This window comes from Dermacentor andersoni, chromosome 3 (assembly GCF_023375885.2).
Source record: "Dermacentor andersoni chromosome 3, qqDerAnde1_hic_scaffold, whole genome shotgun sequence".
NCBI classification, from domain to species: Eukaryota; Metazoa; Arthropoda; class Arachnida; order Ixodida; family Ixodidae; genus Dermacentor; species Dermacentor andersoni.
In genome coordinates, this window is record NC_092816.1 from 10,809,154 (window position 1) to 10,827,155 (window position 18,002).

General features: G+C 44.6%; 1 protein-coding gene across 2 annotated transcripts in view; it reads right to left on the reverse strand.

Annotated features, from left to right (window-relative positions):
* Positions 1–1,532: 1,532 nt before the first annotated feature.
* LOC126520929 (uncharacterized) overlaps positions 1,533–18,002 on the reverse strand; it is a 52,037-nt gene continuing 35,567 nt past the window's right edge. For both annotated transcript variants that reach the window (XM_050169760.3, XM_050169761.3), the window contains 2 exons: positions 3,420–3,698; positions 1,533–3,078 (listed from right to left, as the gene is read on the reverse strand). In XM_050169760.3, coding sequence (XP_050025717.1) covers positions 2,971–3,078; positions 3,420–3,698 — 387 coding nt within the window. In that variant the 3' untranslated portion in view covers positions 1,533–2,970. The remainder of the gene's footprint in view (positions 3,079–3,419; positions 3,699–18,002) is intronic.

The following is an 18,002-nucleotide window of genomic DNA, read 5'->3' on the forward strand; positions in this document are numbered from 1 at the left end:
AAAAGCTACATCAAGCGAGCAGCGCACGAGCTCGCGCTGCAGCGCGATTCGCACGTACGTGCGAGCTCATATGCATTGCATCAGTTATTACCAGTTACCAAAAGGGACAGATGGTAGCTGCTACAACGCAGGCATAACTACTTGTTTAGCGGCATGCAGTCAACAAAGATTGCAGGAGGCCCGCCGTTTATAGCGGCATGTCGAAAGACCGCTGCCGTCGCGGCGCGTACGATCGTGCGCTCGAGCAGTTCGTACATCGCGGCGCGTACCGTCGTGTGCTCGAGCAGTTCCGTACACATGATGTCTGCTTATCGCTGCTGTGGATTCATTTATAGCAAGCATTTCCTCGCGTTTGTGCGCCTGAATCTAGCAGCGTGCAAACCTTACCTGAAGTTCCACTTCGTACGCAACTCGCTTCACTTGTGATTGGCACTGCGCTAAAACTTCGCCGCTTAATTCTTGAACGGCGTACACGTATTCGGCACTGCATCATTTCTTGCCTTTACGCAGCGTGCCACCCCTGAAAAAAATCTTCGGCGCCCGATATTCGCTGCAGGCCGTGATACAACACAACCGAAAGTGGCGGGTCCATATTGTAAACGTGCTTTCCGAAGCAGACGACCGAGCTTGGTACGACCCATTTTAGGACAGAGGGCGCTCTTTAGCACCTTTTTCGCAGCGCCCCCTGGGCAATGCAAGAGCCCCATACAAAAGGCTAGGGATGACGCTTCCCACGTCGCACGCTGCCCCGCAACAGGAATATTTACAGGGAAACGTACGAGACTACATGCTTCGCATTATCAGGAACACCTTATCAATGATGTGGTTGAGATGCTTACAAGCTTGTTCTTTATGAAACGTATGCTTTTATGTATGTTGTATGCGCAATTCCAAAGAACGTACGATGCAGTGTTCACTTGCCGAGTGCTTCTAGCCTCCGTATTACGGGGTTAAGAGCCATTACTCTGCCCTTACTGGCGCCGGTATCAGCCCATTATTGTTTTCTGTCGATGTTACGCCACGAATCCCCGGATCCTAGCCATTGACAGCTTCACCGTAGGAACAGCACCCTGTGCGTTGGAGCGTTGCGATATATGCGACGGCTTCAATTTCGCTGTCATTGTGAAGTTTTGTCATCTGATATAGAGTGCGCGTTCGTTGCGCGGACGCAGTTGCAGAAAGTTCGTACAGTAAATTTATGCCTATTTGCTCTCGTACGCCCATGACTCCTGTCGGCCGGTACTAATTGTAATTTTAGTCTGGTAAACTGCTGTCTTCAATAGTTATTTTCCAAGTAATTTTGTCACGGTAGCCACCAATGTGCAGAATGAAGCTATGCAAGAAAATAAAACTGGTATGTTTCACGCTCGCTTTTTTGTTGGTGCAATATTAAAAAAATGACCATATTCAATGACACAATTGCTGTAAGTACAAAACTTCCTGTACAAACTGCTCATAAATTTGAAGGCTGGTAAAATTTGAGTCAGCACTCAGATTTTCGCCAACGAAAAAAAAAAAAAAAAATCCACAAGTGTAGGGAAAATTTTTTATTGCAACTGCACATGTTTTTAGAAACTTTTTTTTTTGTACCTGTACAAAGTTAGTGCCACCTGCCAAAGTACCAACTGAAATCACAGTACAAAAGAAGGCAACCAGCCACAACTGATGCATGCCATCAAAAAGATGTTAACAAATGGTTTGCATGCAAACAGCTCCAATCAATAGATGTCATCAAATGCATGCAGACATGCCAAAAACTGAACATTGATGGTATCTGCCTACACTGCACAAACAATACAGTGGTAGGGGAGGAAAACAAGGCAGCACAAAGCTTTATGTAAAAGTGCCCTAGGTTCTTTTACCACCCTGTGAGAACAAAATGTTAACGAGAGAGCCGGTGAGGTGGCAAATCATGTTTGGCAAGTTTTTTTTTCTTCATCTCCTATGCCCTTGCGCTGCAACTTTGGCCTGACGCGTGGTGCTTCTGCTAGTTTTTCACAGCAGCAGAAAGGCTGCATTTTGGTCTTTTTTTTGCATCATTTTCAAGGAGGGGAGTGCTTTCAGTGTCACACTTCCTGCTGTTGTCTTTTTTCTCTACGAGATGGTTCTCATTGTTGCTTCCTTTTGCTTGTAGATGTTCACAAAACATGTGCATGTCGTCAGATGTTATCGTGACAAAGGACAACTCGTTGCGACGGCAAGAAATAAAATGCCGAAAAGGGGGGTGGAGGAAGTGGTGGTGGTGGTGACTGCCAGAACAGATGAAAAAATCAAGTCCCAGGCAGAAAAAGGGGTGGGGGAGGACAGCCAGCAAGGGGGACCCAGCCGCCTGGGGGCTGCTGCACGGGAAGAAACACGCTTGTCTGCTCCAACATGCACTCTTTCACAGGCATACAAAATACAAAAAAAAAAAAAAAAAAAAAGAAAAAGAAAAAAAAAAAAGCTTGTTATGAAACAAGCCACCGCTCCCTTGTCTTGGCTCCAGACATGCACTTAGTGAGAGCCTGGCGTGTCTTGACATTTTTACACTGATACACTAAGGAGTTTTACAAAAAACGCAGCCAAACAAACTGAAAGTGCTTTGGACAACTTTGTTCCAGCACCTTAAATAACCGATGACAAAAACAAGTGCAGCAAAACCAGAGCCAGCAGCCCTCTTCTCCTCCTGGCAGTTCTTCATGGGTAAAGTACACTTGGGTGTAAAAAGCAGAACCCTCTTCTCGCCAGCCCCCCTTGGCTATGACATCGTTAAAGCTTTGGTAGCCGACTAAGCACACACACGCACACACACTCAAACGTGAAAAGAGGTTTTCTGGTCGAAAGGCGTGTTTTTTTCCTTCTCTCTCCCATCTCCGTGCTGCCGACGCTCCGAGCGGTGGGGCATCCCCTCATCGCAGGTTGGTGGTGGTTAAGGAGGGGAACGTGCACCTCAAGAAAAACGGAGTTGCTGCTGCCCAGGTGTTTCAACCTTCAGGCTGACACCGTGCCTTCGACAACTGCTGAAGAGGATGACGACTCAAGGCTCCCTGAAGGGGCTGCTGCACCGTTGCTGGTGGCTTCACTCCCTCCACTGGCTGCCTGCAGGGTCCATGCCAAAAGAACTGTAAAGCTCACTGCCTGGCTTTCACAGCAAGCTCCAATAGTAATTAGGAGGGCTCAAATTAACACACACCCAGACAAAGGAGACAGGCTGAGCAGCTACCATGTGTGTGTGTGCTTATGTGTACCCTTCTAATAGCTATGCATTACCAATTTGCCGAACAAGTACTGCTCCGATAGTAACAGACCAAGTGGCTCCACCCGACCCAATAGTCACTCCTTTCACCACCACTACTGTCTGTAGTGACCAGCACTACTATAAGCACAACACACAAAACACATGATACACAACAAGGTGCATGAAGAAAAGGCATGCGCACCTTGCTTCCTTGCCGGCCATTTCCAGTCGATTCCCTCCGAGGTGACTTGTCCTTAGCCGGTCGCTCCTCCCGAGACTTGTCCCTTGGGGGCTTGTCTTCACGAGACTGCCCTCCGCCGCCACTGCCGGGAGACCCGGCACCATCATCATCCTGTGTCTGGGACCCTGGACGCTGTCCACGGCGGCGTGGTCGTGGGCGGAAGGGTGGTCTCCGACGTTGGCTTCCCGTTTGGCCACCACGCTCCCTCTCGGGGCCTGGCTGGGTCTCACCTTCACTTTCCTGCAGAAAAACACTGATTGTGCTCCACACACCACTGTACACATCATCACCAGCCTGTTTTATGTCCAGTGCAGGACGAAGGCCTCTCCCTGCAATGCTCAATTACCCGTGTCCTGCGCCAACCGATTCCAACTAGTGCCCGCCAATTTCCTAATTTCATAGCTCCACCTTGTCTTCTGCCGTTCTCAACTGAGTTTCCCTTCTCGCTGTACCCATTCTGTAACCCTAATGGTCCAACAGTAATCTAACCTGCGCGTTATATGACCTGCCCAGCTCCATTTTTTTCTCTTAATGTCAATTAGAATATCGGTTATACCAGTTTGCTCTCTGATCCAAACCACTCTCTTTCTGTTAGTCTTGAGGCTCATTCCCACCGGCGACTGACAGTGGTCGCGCGACCAAGTTGGTCGCAAATGGTCGCTTTTCTCGAAAAGCGACCATTTTGGGCCAGTTGCTAGCTGCTCGATTTTTCAGTTGTGCGACCATGGTCGCAAAACTGATAAACCAATCAGCGGCACACCGGAAGTGATCTTTCATGTGTCTACATCCGGCCTCCTCCCGCGTCGCGGCAAATTCCGCGTATATTCCGAGAGTTCTCGCTGAGAACGATAATCTCCGGGATTGCGACTTGTGGGTCGCGCTCAGCCGGGCTTGCCGGCATGAACATCAGTCGCCTTCGGTCGCTGTTTGGTCGCGCGACCTCCTCAAGCCGCCGGTGTGAATGAGCCATTAATGTCATGCCTGGCAATATACGTTCCATCGCTCTTTGCGAGGTCCTTAAATTGGTCTCAAGCTTTTTTTTGTCAGTCTCCAAGTCTCTGCCCCACATGTCAGTACCGGTAGAATGCAGTGATATAACACCTATCTTTTCAATCATAGTGGTAAGCTCCCAGTCAGGATCTGGCAGTGCCTGCCGTATGCACTCCAGCCAATTTTTATCCTTTTATGAATTTCCTTCTCATGATCAGGGTTCCCTGTGATTAATTGACCTAGGTAAACATACTCCTTCACAGACTAGAGGCTGACTGGCAATCCTGAACTCTTGTTCCCTTGCCCGGCTATTCATCATTATCTTTGTCTTCTGCATATTAATCTTCAACCCCACTCTCACACTCTCTCTGTTAAAGTCCTAAATCATTTGTTGCAACTCATCTGCATTGTTGCTGAACAGAACACTGTCATCGGCAAACCGAAGGTTGCTGAGATATTCGCTGTCGATCTTTACTCCTAAGCCTTCCCAGTTTAATAGCTTGAATACTTCTTCCAAGCATGCAGTGAATAGCACTGGAGAGATTGTCTCCCTGTCTGACCCCTTTCTTTATAGGTATCTTTCTACTTGTGTAGAATTAAGGTAGCTGTGGAAGCTCTGTAGATATTTTCCAAGATATTTACGTAAATCGTCTGTATTCCTTGATTACGTAATGCCTCTACGACTACTGCTATCTCTACTAAATCAAATGCCTTTTTGTAATCTATCAAAGCCATATAGAGAGGCTTACTGCACTCTGCGGATTTCTCAGCAACCCGATTAATGACATGGATGTGATCCACTGTAGAATATCCTTTCCTGAAGCCAGCCTGTTTCTTGGTTGACTAAAGTCCAGTGCTGACCTTATTCTATTGGAGATTATTTTGGCAAATATTTTATATAATACTGGGAGTAAGCTAATGGGCCTATAATCTAGTGCAAATAGCCAAGCACTGCCAATGGCACAAATACTGACTTCTTTTTTTCTATTATGTTCAGCTAAGAAGTGCACAAGGCTGTGAGCACAAATGCATTGCTGAGAACACAGCGACTAAACCTTCTTTGGTTTTCCCTTTCTTGCAAAACATGGAATTAAAGAGGAAGCAGAAAGTACTGCTCACTACACGCCTGAACAGTCTTGAATCATCACAGCTTTGCTTGCCCCCCAAAGTGACAGTGTCAGCGAATGCACAACAGTATGGCGCAATCGATTATTTGGAGTGCATACACAAAACAATTTTGAAAAAATGAGCCACAAAGTTTTGGATTCAGATAACCAATACTAAATTATCTCGGGATTAAAACATTTCGTGTTCTTGTCGGCAAGCAAGCTCTTCTGCCTCTTCATTTGGATTCGGCACAGTTTAGAAAGGAGCTTTTCTCATTCACTGCAGATGCCCTGGAGAGTGCAAGGGCACCAAACTGTATGCCAATGTAAAGCCCTCTGGAAGGGTGTGCCATTTTTGCAGGAGCAGAACTTATCAGGCAGCCTAAATATTTTCGTATTGGAGTGGCAGCTTCAAGCGAACTACGCTGCAGACAATGTTTCTTATCCACTTATGTAGGAGGAACAAGTGCACTGCTCTGCTAATGGTGATATTAAGACATGTAGGCTTAATGCACGAACATGAACCTGTGGCCGGATAAATAGGCAAGAACAAGCGTGGCAGATTATTTAAGTTTTTCAAGTTAAGATGGTAGCCGTGCATTGTAGATGACCTGATGTCCAAGGGCAATGAATTGCATTGCTGTTGCTTCGTTATCGATGCGGTTTGCGAGTGCATGACGCGTTGACGACTTGTTCGGTCTGGAGCAATCTGATCACCGGCTCCTGTGAACCTTGCGATAACTGCCTCCTCTTTGTTGCTGTAGGAAGCAGAGCAGGCTAGCACTGCGCTTTGCCTTCTGTAGGCATGTCCAGTTTCAAGCTTTAATTACCCCCCCCCACCCCCCACCCTAGTGAGTGTTGATTCAGTGCCTACGAACATGGTGTGATCTCGTGCGATAAGCACAGAAATGGCAGGTCAACAATGTTTTGAAGCATACCTAGCAGGCAAGCACTCCATAGGCAGCGTCTGTGCACCAGTTGCTATAGCAACAGCCAATCAGAAGGCGTCATATCTTAAATGCTGCATCAACAGGAGGGCTGCATGCACCACAAACTTCGTAAGGCTGGCTCCAGATTTTTTTTTTTATTATGTCTGCACTTTTCCAAAGCAAGGAACGAAACCACAGACCACCTAAGCAAAACTTTGGACTTTTGAATTATGCCAAGACAGCTTCGTCAACTCAGGTGTTTTTGCAAGATTTTGAGCCACATTCTCATGACATTGTCCACGCTAACAATGATTTTTTTAAAATTTACACATAGAGTGCGTTTTAAGCTAAATTGTTTTGATACAGTGTGGATTACGCATTGCAAATGCTAGAATAAGTAATCTCCCAATATATACATTAGTGATATGATTCCAATGTCCTTGCTTTAGATAAATAAATGATGGCTCTTGAAAATTTGCATGAATGTTGTGAACAGCAAACGTCTACTTCCCTACTTATTTTTGAACTAAGAAAGAGAAGCATGTAAGAGCAGATATCTGCATTTTTATCGAGTCAGCATGACTGTGCTAAACATTTTTCACAAGTCAGCAGCTGTTGAGGCAAGTTAAAGGGGCCCGAACTACCCCTCGGGCTTCGTGAAATAACATAGTTTGCGGGTAGCATACGTCGCTATGAACATCTCAGCCAAGTTTTGCTATCATACACGGTGCGTGGAGCTTGCAAGCAGATCGCGAAGCCACCTTTCTCTAAAAGGACTTCTTGGAGAAGTTGGTGCTTAGATTTCCTTTTCTCAGGCTGTCATTAAACAGTTGGTAGTTTGGCTGCTTCACCGTCTTCCTTTCTTCTGTACCTTTTCAAGAAATGTATTTTGCGCCACAAAGTATACCTAGGTCACCTTTCTCTCAAACGCTTTCTTTTCAACAGAAGGCTCTGTCCGCACTCTTCTATACACACTACAGTAGACTCTCGTTAATTCAAACTCGAAGGGACCCCAGGATTTTGTTTGAATTATCAGGAAGTTTGAATTATCGGAAGTTCTCGCATATATGACTCTGAGCAAGATTACAGCGCACATTACAATTAATTATCCACTTAATCATATTTTAAACATTTCACCCTTTAATTACACAGTAAAAACAGAGCAGAGGTGAAGGATCCAGAAAAAGTTTAATGGAAATCTATGGCTGACTAGACCGTTTGAAGAAATCATGAATTGTTGATTGTTTTTTCTTTACATGTGCATTAAGAACAAAGTTCTCTATTCCATTAAGAGCAGCCAGTTGTTCTTGAGAATTTTCTTCTACAGTCAGAAATTTGCGGATCTCGGCAAGGTAGTGGAAGGCCTGTGCTGCTGTCACAGAGGACTGCTCTTCTGATTCCTCTTCACTTTCGCTGCTGTACTGTGCTGGCAGCACCTCAGCCACCAAGTCGTCCAGGGTGTCTTCCCTGCACACGCAGAGATTATCATCGGCAGCCGCAAATTCACTGAGGTCAGCAGCTATGTTGTGTGCTTGGAGTGCAGAAAGCACTAGCCTTGCTTCATCGCTCTCCATTTGGAGGCAGTCTTCACCTTCATTTCGAGCGCAGTCAGGCAAGGTATCACTGGTGTGGCCTGGTATGCGGAAGGCATGCTGGAAGCAGTTCCGTATCGTTGCCGATGTTACTGCACTCCATGCGTCAGCTAGCATTCCCACAGACGACAGCAGTGTTACGCTGTACGACATGGAATTATCCATGCATATTAGCATCCTCTTAAGGAGTAGCTTTCTGTAGTTTATCTTCAGACATTTGATTACCCCCTGATCCAGAGGCTGGAGGACAGCTGTTGTTTGGAGGGAGGAATTCAAGACGAATTGCCTCCAGCCCCTCCACGTCACCGTGAGCGGGACAATTATCCACTATCATCAGCACTTTTCTTTTATCGCGCTTAAACCGCACGTCAAGTTTCCACAGCCAATCCTCAAACAAAGATTGCGTCATCCATGCACGTGTATTTGCTGCATAAGAAACGGGAAGAGTTCGGACGCCTTTAAAGCATCTCGGACGCTTCGATTTGCCAACAACGAAAAGTTCGGGCTTGTGACTACCATCCATATTGGCACAAACCATGACTGTGAGCCGCTCCTTGCTCAGCTTTCCGCCGGTGCAACGTTCCCCCTTGCGACACAATGTTTGCTGAGGAAGGCACTTGAAGAACAGTCCCATTTCGTCAGCATTATAAATGTCAGCCGGGGAGTATTCAAGCAGTAGGCTCTGAAGACGCGTCTGCTGCCAGTCGGTAGTAACCGCCTCATCGACCGCTGCCGCTTCTCCACTTACTGTTTTGAAAGTGAGGCCATGTCGCTCCTTGAATCGCGACACCCATCCATCGCTACACTTGAAGTCTTCAATTCCAAAGCGCAAAGACAGTTGTTCGGCCTTCTCGCGCAGGATTGGTCCACTTACCGGTACACTGCAGCTCCTAGCGCGCTTCAGCCAAAGAAAAACTGCCTTCTCAAGCTCCGGATGCGCCGCCTCCCTAAGCTTTTTTCTGTCAGGAGCGAAATGGCCTGCGTTGTTTCGCAGCTTGTCTTTCGCTTTCACAATCGTTGTCAGCGTACTTTTTGTGATTCCATACTTCAATGCCACAGAAGTCTTCGCTCCAGCCTCAACTTATTCTATGGCTGCCAATTTTTCTTTCACAGAAAGGGTTCGGTACTTCCCCCGCGGAGACATGATGCTACCAACGCGGGCGACCGACCAGGGAAAGAAAAGCGCGAGCGGTCACGTGATTCGGAATCGGCCGATGCTACTTGCGTCACTTTCGCACCTTTTTTTTTTCCTTTTCTTGTGCTCTTTGTTTATACGTCAGGTTTTACGTCAGTTTTGAACGTTTTGACAAACACAGGTGGACAGTCGTCATTTCCACAAGTTTTGAGGGTTATGTGTTTTAATTTCGAACTTCCTGCTTTGAACTGGCTAGCAAGCCACGAAAAGTTGAGCAACAATGTGCCCTTCGGGAGGCTTTTGTTTCGAACGTTTGTTTGTTAGGCTCTTGTTCGCTTTCTTTTATTTTTTTAGGCCATAGAGCGCTTATTTTAACATTTTCCGCTGTTGTGGTGATATAAGATGTCAGATTTTTCACCAGTGGTGGCAACGATAGCCGATAATTTTCCGGTATGGACAAGCAAAAAGTACTAATTAACCGAATTGCGGTGTTTGAATTAAGCGGCCTTAAAATACATTGAAAACATGGCGAACCAACCAAAAATTTGATTGTTGTTTGAATTAACCGAAAGTACGAATTATCAGAGTTTGAATTATCGCGAGTCTACTGTATTTCCATCTTTGTACACACTTTGTCATTCCTTTAGACGGCTGCTATTGGCCGACAGCCGTCATCAAGCTGCAGTTGGCTACATGGCATAGATACCATGGCTGCCGCGGAGTGCCGCCAGGAGTCCACTGGCTAAGCACACAGCGGCTTGCTGAGGACAACCACATTTGGCTTATGTTTAGCACATCGCATCATAAGCACCAAAGGCGGAAGTTGTGGTATCTACGTTAACATCCAAAATGCAATTTGAACTGCGTACCATGGTGACAATTGGAAGGCGGAGCGTTGTCGGCATGCCACACTGCGACATAGCCTTCATAGGGCATTGAAGAAAAAATGGGAGCACAGTGGAGGCAGTGTTTGATTGCCAATAACTCTGCTTCTGCTGAACGCATTGAAAGGCATTTAACATGCCTTGCGAATCACATTAGAAGTATTTGTTGAGGTAAAGTGTTTCTGAAATAGCCTATATTCACTTTAGATGGTTTTCTCCACTTCGATAAAAACTGGTTCAGTGCCCCTTTAAGGATAGTGTACTATGCAATGCAATCATACAATGTTCACGAGAGTAGGACAAGGTTTTTTTATACCAGGATAGAACTAGCAGCTTTTCTAAACAATGAATGTTAAGCATATTTCCTGTTTACATGTGGTGCTCCTGCAATGGTGAGACACTTTGCAAACTACTACATGATCACACAAAATTGTTCTAAATACTTTAGTATGAAGATATCAAGATGGCATACTCCATGCCTTTTGTTTACAGCTGCAGAACTATGCAACTGCAGTCATTAAATGTGAATAAAGCATATGACACTACATGCAAGCTCATTCTTCATTAACATGCCATGCAAAAGAAGAGACAACTTGGTAAATAATGGCAAGCATTCCATGCAAGTGCACATCCATCATGTATGCAAGTGATACCAATACTGAGAAATAATAGCTTGAAGTTCAAATATCTGGAAAACAATGGCCCCTTCCCAGAGCCCAAGAAGAAATACAAAAATGCACTACAAATGAACATTCAGTGAACAACCTACACACTATTGAAATGGAGCTCTTGTGCAGCTTTCAACAATGAAGTACATGCTCTGCAGTGTATGCCAAGCATGCACGGATAAGTCTGCATGCTCGGCCTATACTACAGGCATGTCTGTGGACATGCAATCAGCTTACACAATGTCAGAAGTTTGCCAACCAGCAAACCAACAATACGTACACTTCTAAAAAGTCAGAGCAAGCCAGACAGCCATCAAATACAAATGCTAACCATATAAAAAAGTAGAGGCACAATGAGTCTGGCGGATTGTTTTGATATTTGCTGCATACAGCAGGTAATGACTTTACCTTCCTACATGCCACAACTTAAAAAATGAAAGAAGCAACTGCAGCACTATGCTACAGTTGCACCAAGCTGTAGCACTATACGTGCTGACGTTTGAAAAGCAAGCTTTTGTTCAGCTACAACTATACTCAATTTTATACATTACATGCAATGTTGTGGAGGTTAGAAAGTCTCTTTGCAGTGGCTGCATTTGCACTAAGAAAAAGTTCAACGTTTTTTGAGCAAATATATGAAACTATTCTTTATTTAGGCTCAGTAACCACTGCAAAAGCTTTAACCCTTTGAGAGTCGTCGCAGGCGAAAACAAATGTCAAATGATCATGGCCATATATGTACAGCAACAACTGAAGGTTTAAAAATAATGCATGCTTTTGGTAATGAAGTGCAGCTGAACGCTGCTCCAGAGGTGCAGCAACCTTTTGAGACTTCTAGAAAAAAGAAAAAAATCAGCATCGCCTCACCGATTACCGCATGCACACACACAGTTGTGTTTGTACATTTAGTGGTGCCAATGAAGAACTGAGGTTTGGAGCAGCAAAGTTAATTTTGAGGCAGTTTGTAGCCCTAAAGTAGATTTCGGAGCACTCTGGAGCAAAGAATTGCTAACCACTGCACACATCTAAGGCACTTTTAAACACTTCAAATTGACAAGCGTCGTTCTAGAACATACTTGTTTGCTGTAAAACAAAGCTGCTCTGCCTCCAAGTACAAAAAGACAAATTGGAATACCACTTTGATGTAAATGGAGACAAAAAAACCTGTTAACACAGCCCACTGCAATTCACACTTCTGTTGAAAATAATTCAACTCAGAATCATTCAATATTATGGTTAATTTGACCTCCACCGGAGGTCCCAGCCAGCACGCATGCATTTCTATGGGCCGAAACTTTCCTTATTGCGATCCTAAAGTTGGCCTTTGACGGATAATTAGGACTTGACCATTCACCACGCACGCACCTGACCCCTATGGTGACCTAAATAGCGAGCCCTTTAGGCATCACTAGAAAATCACGGCCCTAATGTTGCCAGGGGTTGCAAGATTCGATGCATGCATTGACTGTACTTTCATCTACCTGTGGCGACAGCATGACAACAATATAGATGAAGACTGCATGACATGGCAGCTAGCCGAAGGTGCATGTAGCAACGCATCGTCATACATGGACCTTATTTTTGGACGGTCACTTTGTGGCTAGCACCGAACACGTCAATGGACGATACACGCGTTTCTGGTACAGGTAAGAATATCGTCACTCGCATCAAGCTGAGGTGTCCAACTCACTAGTCAGATGAAAGTACCAAGAATACAGCAGACTTGTTTAACCAAACTTGTTGCTGAGCTAGCTGGTCCACGAGTTAAGAAAAAAGGGTATGGCGCTAAGCAGACGAAGAGAGACAAAAACGATACATGTGTCTCACTTCGTCGTCTACTTGGCGCCGTACCCTTTCTTTAACCACTAGTGGAGTAAAGTCATTTGTTTGTGGCAAATCCGATTTGTTTGTCCTTTTTGCTACTGATATTTCACTTTTAGGTGGTCCCCATCGATCCCAAATTATTGTTTACAGACAAATACATAATGAGGAGTTCAATTTTTTAGACCATTTTAGTCATGCATGCTATGAAACTCTCTAGACCAATATGGCTGTACACATTTTGCTCAGTCGCTAGTTTTGGCGCACATAGGCATAAAATCACGATTCTTTTTTATCAGGATGGTGTAGGAAATGTTGTATGGCACAAATTGGTGCAAGAGGAGGAGCAATGCGCGCACACAATCACTATTTTTGCTTCTTTCAATTCCAGTGAACCCTTTGAGGGTACTGTTAGTCACTTGCATCTAACACACACATTTTTTTCAGAAAAATTGTGTCCGAAAACTGCCAGTGCGTTAAAATCTGATACGAAACCAAAACTGTGTCTGCAGTGTTGGCAACAGCCAGAGCCAGAGCTATCAGATGCAGCTTCATTTCCATCACAAAAGGACGACAGAGCATGTTTTTGTGAAGGTTGCTGTTGGTTCATATTGTGCTCGACTACAATCTAGAGCGGTATTTTCGGCTAATTACTTTCAGATATGCTATCACTTTTGCGAGATTTCGTGCGACTCAGCACCAGATGCGTAGCCGCAATCGGCCCCAACGTTGCTGGTACCATGCCAAGCTTGCTCTCTGCGCACAATACCAGGAACACGGTTGGATGCATATTTCGACAAGTTTGATGCAGAGTCTCTCGAAAGTGATAGCAATATTCCTAAAAGTTATCAGTGAAGAATAGCACTCATGTGTGCTTGGCATCTGTGGCCACTGAAGCACAAATAGCAGCAACGATGCACCACTTCATTATCACCTTCGGAGCAAATAACTGCCAACTGCTGGACGCTTTGTGAATTTCAATTCTGTGCATTTTGGTTTTTCTGACAGAGAACATGGAAGGCATGCTATATTTTTCTATTATGAATTAGCAGCATTCTATATTCAGGTGCACTTTATATATTTCCACGAAGTGCTAGAATCAGGTATCAAAATTAACAAGATTTTTATTTTTTGTAAGAAGCGACCTTCAGCACCAATTTTTTAAATTGCAGAATTAAAATCTTCAGAGAGACCTATTAAGAAAACATTTTGCTGTAATTGTTTGAGTGATCATAAAGCGACAAATATTTTTCGTAGTAAACATGCGTTGTTTATCCATGAATACAGCTGGGCTTGCATAAATACTTACAGTAAAAATTAAAAAAGCATACACTACAATAGACATATTCTGATCTAGCACACCACATCATAGGAATTGCCGCTTCACTCATTGAACAAGGGCAACTGGTGCACACGTCTAAAGTGCAATCGAACCGTGCATGCGAGTGCACGCAGGAAAACTATGATTACGCACATGTCAGAAAAACCAAACAAGTCGGCAACTTGCAGTAGTCGTACGTCCCATGGCACCTGAGGAGGCAGTTAGTTTGAAAACAAATGCAAGCATTGCAGCATCGTTCATACACGGTGGCACTGTTTGTAATATCAGCAAGATAAAGTAAACAAATTCTTGTATCCACACAGGATGGCAGCACTTGCTGGGCAATGAAGTTGAAAAATTGGTACACTTTTCAAACATACAGAGGGCATCTTGAACAATTTCAGACTTGATTGCAGCGCTGTAAATTGACGTCGTAGACCTCCAAAAGGTTAAGGACGACAGGAGAACTGATTTCCATCTTGTTCCTTACCAGTAAAGGCACCAGTGCGAGTTGCCTGCCCACATGGCTCACCCAGAGGTGCGCGCTCACAAACTGGCGATACTGCTACACATTTGGCGGTTTTCGCAAAGCACACAAGGGCTGAGAGAACCCAATAATCTGGAGATCTATCATTTTGATTACTGCAGGTTCCTCACTCGTTTCGTTTCTATAATGGGCGCCGCACTCTCGCTGCAGCTGGGCATCCATAGGACCGTATGCTATAACGATACACCTAATTTTCCATTCTTCCAACTCTGTTATCGGTTCAGGTGAGGATTAGAGGCTGCCACATTGCTGTTTTTGCAGGGGTGGCATCCTCAGAGTGACACATGATAAACACAGAACATATTAAAATGCAAGTCCTAGCTGCATTAAATATACCAGGTGTTCAGTGAACACTTTAGAAAATATTTTAACATTGCCTGTGGCCCGATAGCACAATTTTAATCCATGAGCTGGCCTACTCGAAGAGGCCGACATTACCTGCAGAAAAAATTGAAATGCATATTCAATTAATTAAAATTTCACTGATTAAGTTTTCAACTAATTACCTTACGGCACATATTGCAATTTACTAATTCTAGCCAGGGGGTTTCGCAAGGCGGATCCAACTGGAACGAATTCTCAGGATGACGCCAATTTCGAGACATTAATTCCTAAACATTGGGGAGAAATGCAGGGAGAGAGAGAGAGAGAGAGAACAACTTTAGTGAAAATGCCTGCAGAGTCGGTTAGGCTCCCTCCACGCAGGGAGGACAAGCTTTTACCGCGACGCGGCCACTACGTCAGTCTCTTGCATTGTGCTCCTCGAGGTTGGTGATTTAGTTACTTTTGTGCTTCAATGCATAAAGTGACGTTTTGTTAACGTAATGGAACAGTACTTCTTTACTGCAAGTTTGACACATATCTCGTAAACGATGTCATCCACACAGTTTCTTTTCAAGTGGATATGCCTTGCAGTCACACCCGCTAGAATTTGTAAATTGCAATATGTACCATAAAGTAATTAGTTAAAACTTAATTAGTTAATTTTTGTTCATTAGTTTACTATCCATTTTAATTTATTGTGCACGTAATTGTGCACGCCTCTTCGAGCAGGCTTCGAGCTCATGGACTAAAATTGTGCTATCTGCCAGTTTATTTCTAAATTTTTGAAAGCATTTGCTGAAACACCCTATATATATATTTGATGATATATTGAAATATTACCACATTTGTAAAAAAAATAAATATTTTTTATGTATCAATCTAACTTTAAACCAAATATAATATTGAAGAAAAAAATTTCTCAAAATTGGTCACTCTGAAGAATTTAATTCTGCAATAAAGGAAATGCGGCTCTCAATGGGTTAATACTTAAATATGAACTATGCTGTACAGCTAATAGGCTCATTAAGATCATTTTGCTTTAAATGTTTTGATGCAAAAATGTCCAATGGCTCATTGAATGAAAAAGCTGGTGTATGGTGTCTGCAGAAATTCCCACTGGCTATGACGCCACAGTATGAGCACACATCGATGGAGGAGAGTGGGCAAAAAGGAACATCTGCTGCCTCAGTATAGCGCAAGGGCATCACCCACTCACCCACGACGCATCACCCTCACTTTCGGAAGCCCCTGCTATCTGCCTAAGCTCTCGCCCGCATTCTAACTGCGGCTCGGTAATGCCAAATCAAATGTGCCAAGCACCTTAACGCGCTCGCTTGCCCACGAGGAGTTAGCTCAAAGGACCACTCAGCGGCACTCAATTGGACATTAATGCTTTCGCCTACACAACTCATAAGAACTGCTTAGGTGTCATCTGATTTTTTTTTTCCGTACCTCTAAGCGCATGAATAGCATCAATTCCTCGGTGTGTGGTTTAATAAAAATCTCTCTTGGTCTGTTCATGTCTCAAAACTTGCTTCTGAACTAAGCAAAATTGTTGGTCTGCTCTTTAGGATTTCTAAACTCTTACCTGTTTGGTTAAAGGTGTCCATGTATAACGCACTGTTTTTCTCAAAACTGTCATATTGTAATTGCGGCGTACCACATAAATTACGTACACAACCCTTGCTTGCTGAACATAGCATACTACAAGCTGAACAAGTGTATTATCTACGGCTGTTACAATACATTCATAGAAACAGTTTGTACTCTATTGCTGACAGTACTATAAATTACAACCTTCGTGAGGTAAAACTACGTGTACCGCGAACACGCACAAATTATGGTAAACAAAAGCTAAATTTTCAAGTACCCAACGCCCTCAACAAATTTCCCTTTAGAGATGATTTCTTTTTATCTAAAAATGTGTTCAAGAAAAACATGAAACGACGTTTGATTAAAGGCGAAATTCAAATGTAAGAAAATGCATCTACCGTCTCTTTATACATACGTTTCTATTTTTGTTGCGGACAAGCAACAATAGTTTGCTGCAGTTCCATGTTTTCGTGTCTTAATTCACCAGCCATGTACGCATTGTATTTGTACGTGTATAACTTTGTGTGCTTGCATATTACCTTGCACGTTTGTAATTTTGCCGAATTAAGTTTCACTGTGCGCATTGTAGCGTTGTTTTGACATATTTGTCGCGCCTTCTATGTATATACAGTAGAACCCCGCTGTTACGTTCCTCACTGCTGCGTTTTCCCGGCTGCTACGTCGTTTTCATCCGGTCCCGGCATAGCTTCCATAGGATCCAATGTATAAGGAACCCCGCTGTTACGTTGTAGCTGTGAAAACGTTCCCGCATGATACGTCGCAACTTAGCACCCCGAACCCACCTGGGCTAAAGTAGACAACGCGCTCCAACCGCCATTTTGGCTTTTGACGAGTTTTGGCTGGGCTTGGCCGGGCTTGGCTATGGAACTGGCTGCAAGAAGCCGCACGCCAGTTCGAGAGGCCGCATGAGGCCGCCACTAAGTGGCCATTCGTGAAAAATGATCTTACTATCATCACTGTGATTACGGTCACCGCTTGGTTGTTGGACGGGTCGACTCACGGAGGAAGGAAACTCGGGAGAGGCCCTGACGTCACTCTTTGTGAAGCTAAAGTGAAACCGGAAGTTGGCGTTGCTCGTGGCGTTGCTCCGCCTATCGAGCCTGCTCTCCTCTCTTGTTTACGTTTCTCCCACGCCGCGCTGCGCGCAACCGGGCTGCTCGGACGCGCGCGCTCCGCAGCAATACTAAACAATCGTTAGCACGTTAGCATGATTACGCCAAAGAGGGCAAAATTTCCCGCGTATATTCGTTCGTCCGTTGCCATTGCCGTGGCGCGGTGACGACAAGGAGCACGAGCCGCATGATGCCGGGGAGTTGCCAAATCCTAGCTTTGGAGAAGCCGTCGCGGCTCTGGACCTCCTCCGCAGGTACGTCGCACCTCACAGCGACGCTGACAGCAATGCGGCCTTCCAGGGTATTGAGAAACGTGTGGCGATTTATAGCGAGCGAACGAAACGGCAAGCCACCATTCTGGACTTTTTTAAGTCCTAAGCGCACTCTGCGGAAATAAATTGTCTATAGTTGAAGCTGCACTTTTTTCATTCATTTTCGGAGCTTTCCTCACTGTTGCGTTTTCCCGGCTGTTACGTTTTTTTCGCCCGGTCCGGTGAAAAA